At 44.6% G+C, this 4,109-nt stretch overlaps 1 protein-coding gene across 1 annotated transcript in view; it reads right to left on the minus strand.

Annotated features, from left to right (window-relative positions):
* The window catches only part of oprm1 (opioid receptor, mu 1), a 35,571-nt gene extending 34,643 nt beyond the window's left edge, over positions 1 to 928 (minus strand). Inside the window, exon 1 of the mRNA XM_061968722.1 lies at positions 520 to 928. Coding sequence (XP_061824706.1) covers positions 520 to 791 — 272 coding nt within the window. The 5' untranslated portion in view covers positions 792 to 928. The remainder of the gene's footprint in view (positions 1 to 519) is intronic.
* Positions 929 to 4,109: the final 3,181 nt, after the last annotated feature.

Below are 4,109 nucleotides of genomic sequence, written 5' to 3' on the forward strand. Positions count from 1 at the left end.
CCAGTGGTGGTGGGGTAAAAGTGTACTACCAGTGGTGGTGGTGTAAAAGTGTACTACCAGTGGTGGTGGTGTAAAAGTGTACTACCAGCGGTGGTGGTGTAAAAGTGTACTACCAGTGGTGGTGGTGGTGTAAAAGTGTACTACCAGCGGTGGTGGTGTAAAAGTGTACTACCAGTGGTGGTGGTGTAAAAGTGTACTACCAGTGGTGGTGGTGTAAAAGTGTACTACCAGTGAGTACATACGGCCCACAGTTGACAAACACATATATTGGCCCTGGCCCTATGGTTAGGAAAGAGTGTCATTGATGACTAAGAAGAATCTCCTTAGTGACTTTATGACATGTTCCAGTACTCTTCAATCAGGATTATGCAATCATCAAGTCTTGTTACATTAGCAGACATGTTTGTCAGACTTGACGGGATGACTTGGTGTTGCAGGAATGTGTGAGTCCTCATCTTCGGAGGAGGCATTTTACGCGCACGCACTCACGCACGGTGTGTGAAGATGTCGCAGCCTCACCTGACGATGATGTACATGACGAGCACGTTGCCCACCAGCCCCACCACACACACGATGGAGTACAGCGCCGTGATGACGATGGCGATCATCACCGGGTTGGAGTCCGCGTCGTCCGGGCGGCCGCTCCGCACTCGCTCGCCCTCGCAGCGCGCCTCCGTGGCGTTGGCCAGCGCGCTCATGTTGCCACACAGCGCGGCCACGCCGCTGGCGTTCATCAAGGCGGCGATCGAACTGCGATCTTCTCCATCCGAGACGTTGCCTGCGCTCTCCATGCTCCTGCGAGCGCCTGCTTCCCGGCAGAGAGGTGGAGATGGACGAGGGAGCTTGTGGAGAAGTGCGAGGGGATGGAGGAGGTGGTGCAAGCGGGATGAGGAGGTGGTGCAGGCGGGATGGAGGAGGTGGTGCAGGCGGAGTGTGTTCGGGACAAGTGCGAGGGGATGAGGAGGTGGTGCAGGCGGGATGGAGGAGGTGGTGCAGGCGGGATGGAGGAGGTGATGCAGGCGGAGTGTGTTCGGGACAGGAGCAGAGAAAAATACACGTGTCCTCCTCTCCTCTCCTCTCTCTCTTTCTCCTCCTCTCTCTCTTTCTCCTCCTCCCTCTCTTTCTCCTCCTCTCTCTCTTTCTCCTCCTCTCTCTCTTTCTCCTCCTCCCTCTCTTTCTCCTCCTCCCTCTCTTTCTCCAACTCCAACTTCCTCTCCATCGCCCCAGGAGAACACTCGCCTTGTTTGGCCGACAAACCCCAGGAAAAATGTAACCGCAAATCTAAAACCGAATTGGATCCAGATTGCATTTGGCTCCCGTGTAAACGTGCCATCACCAAACCTTCATCAACGCTGTTAACAATAATTACTTTTATTTTTAGTTTAGCCTATAATTCACAAGCCTTATTATTTGTATCAATACGTACCCTTATCAATATTCCTTATCAATAGCTATTTATCGGTACTCTTTTATGTAATGTGGGGAAATAAAAATCCATCCATTCTCTACCGCTTATTCCCTTCGGGGTCGCGGGGGGCGCTGGAGCCTATCTCAGCTACAATCGGGCGGAAGGCAGAGTACACCCTGGACAAGTCGCCACCTCATCGCAGGGGGAAATAAAAATGTGGGGAAAAAAAGCATTTTGATGAGCATTTCTATGAGCACACGACCAACATGATCTACTCTAACATCTCAGCAGGGAAGTCTTTTATTGCTTTTTACGTCTTTAAGAAGTCGACTAGTGTGAGTTGCAACACACTTGTTGTGTTGTGTCGTCTTCTCTTGTTGTGTTGTGTCATCTTCTCTTGTTGTGTTGTGTCATCTTCTCTTGTTGTGTTGTGTCATCTTCTCTTGTTGTGTTGTGTCGTCTTCTCTTGTTGTGTTGTGTCATCTTCTCTTGTTGTGTTGTGTCGTCTTCTCTTGTTGTATTGTGTCATCTTCTCTTGTTGTGTTGTGTCATCTTCTCTTGTTGTGTTGTGTCATCTTCTTGTAAACACCATCACTCTTTTTATTCATCACAATTACACTCTGCTGGAAATAATATATATATATATATATATATATATATATATATATATATATATATATATATATATATATATATATATATATATATATATATATATATATATATACATATATATATATATATATATATATATATATATATATATATATATATATATATATATATATATATATATACATGCATGTGCAGCATACACACCTTTTACATGATGTATCAAATACATCACAAAGATCAATACAGTCATTTAGCATCAATCAATCAATCAATCAATCAATCAATGTTTATTTATATAGCCCTAAATCACAAGTGTCTCAAAGGGCTGCACAAGCCACAACGACATTCGCGGTACAGAGCCCACATAAGGGCAAGGAAAAACTCACAACCCCAATGGGACGTCGATGTGAATGACTATGAGAAACCTTGGAGAGGACCGCAGGTGTGACAAACTGGCCTTCAAGTGACAAACTGGCCTTCAAGTGACAAAGTGGTCTTAAAGTGGCCTTCAAGTGACAAATTGGCCTTAAAGGGGCCTTAAAGTGACAAAGTGGTCTTAAAGTGACAAACTGGCCTTAAAGTGACAAACTGGCCTTCAAGTGACAAAGTGGTCTTAATGTGGCCTTCAAGTGACAAATTGGCCTTAAAGGGGCCTTAAAGTGACAAAGTGGTCTTAAAGGGGCCTTAAAGTGACAAAGTGGTCTTAAATATGCCTTCAAGTGACAAAGTGGCCTTAAAGTGGCCATAAAGTGACAAATTGGCCTTAAAAGGGCCTTAAAGTGACAAATGGCTTTAAAGTGACAGTGTGGCCTTAAAGTGACAAAGTGGTCTTAAAGGGCCTTCAAGTGACAAATTGGCCTTAAAGGGGCCTTAAAGTGACAAATGGCTTTAAAGGGACAGTGTGGCCTTCAAGTGACAAAGTGGTCTTAAAGTGGCCTTCAAGTGACAAATTGGCCTTAAAGGGGCCTTAAAGTGACGAAGTGGTCTTAAAGTGACAAACTGGCCTTAAAGTGACAAACTGGCCTTAAAGTGACAAACTGGCCTTCAAGTGACAAAGTGGTCTTAAAGTGGCCTTCAAGTGACAAATTGGCCTTAAAGGGGCCTTAAAGTGACGAAGTGGTCTTAAAGTGACAAACTGGCCTTAAAGTGACAAACTGGCCTTCAAGTGACAAAGTGGTCTTAAAGTGGCCTTCAAGTGACAAATTGGCCTTAAAGGGGCCTTAAAGTGACAAAGTGGTCTTAAAGGGGCCTTAAAGTGACAAAGTGGTCTTAAAGGGGCCTTAAAGTGACAAAGTGGTCTTAAATATGCCTTCAAGTGACAAAGTGGCCTTAAAGTGGCCATAAAGTGACAAATTGGCCTTAAAGGGGCCTTAAAGTGACAAATGGCTTTAAAGTGACAGTGTGGCCTTCAAGTGACAAAGTGGTCTTAAAGTGGCCTTCAAGTGACAAATTGGCCTTAAAGGGGCCTTAAAGTGACAAAGTGGTCTTAAAGTGACAAACTGGCCTTAAAGTGACAAACTGGCCTTCAAGTGACAAAGTGGTCTTAAAGTGGCCTTCAAGTGACAAATTGACCTTAAAGGGGCCTTAAAGTGACAACGTGGTCTTAAAGGGGCCTTAAAGTGACAAAGTGGTCTTAAAGGGGCCTTAAAGTGACAAAGTGGTCTTAAATATGCCTTCAAGTGACAAAGTGGCCTTAAAGTGGCCATAAAGTGACAAATTGGCCTTAGAAGGGCCTTAAAGTGACAAATGGCTTTAAAGTGACAGCATGGCCTTAAAGTGACAAAGTGGTCTTAAATTGGCCTTCAAGTAACAAAGTGACCTTAAAGTGGCCATAAAGTGACAAATTGCCCTTAAAGGGGCCTTAAAGTGACAAAGTGGCTTTAAAGTGACAATGTGGCCTTAAAGGGGCCTTCCTTAAAGTGACAGTGTGGCCTTAAAGTGACAGTGTGGCCTTAAAGTGGCCTTAAAGTGACAGTGTGGTCTTAAAGTGACAGTGTGGCCTTAAAGTGACAGTGTGGTCTTAAAGTGACAGTGTGGCCTTAAAGTGGCCTTAAAGTGACAGTGTGGTCTTAAAGTGACAGTGTGG

Source organism: Nerophis lumbriciformis, linkage group LG02, assembly GCF_033978685.3.
Source record: "Nerophis lumbriciformis linkage group LG02, RoL_Nlum_v2.1, whole genome shotgun sequence".
NCBI lineage: Eukaryota > Metazoa > Chordata > Actinopteri > Syngnathiformes > Syngnathidae > Nerophis > Nerophis lumbriciformis.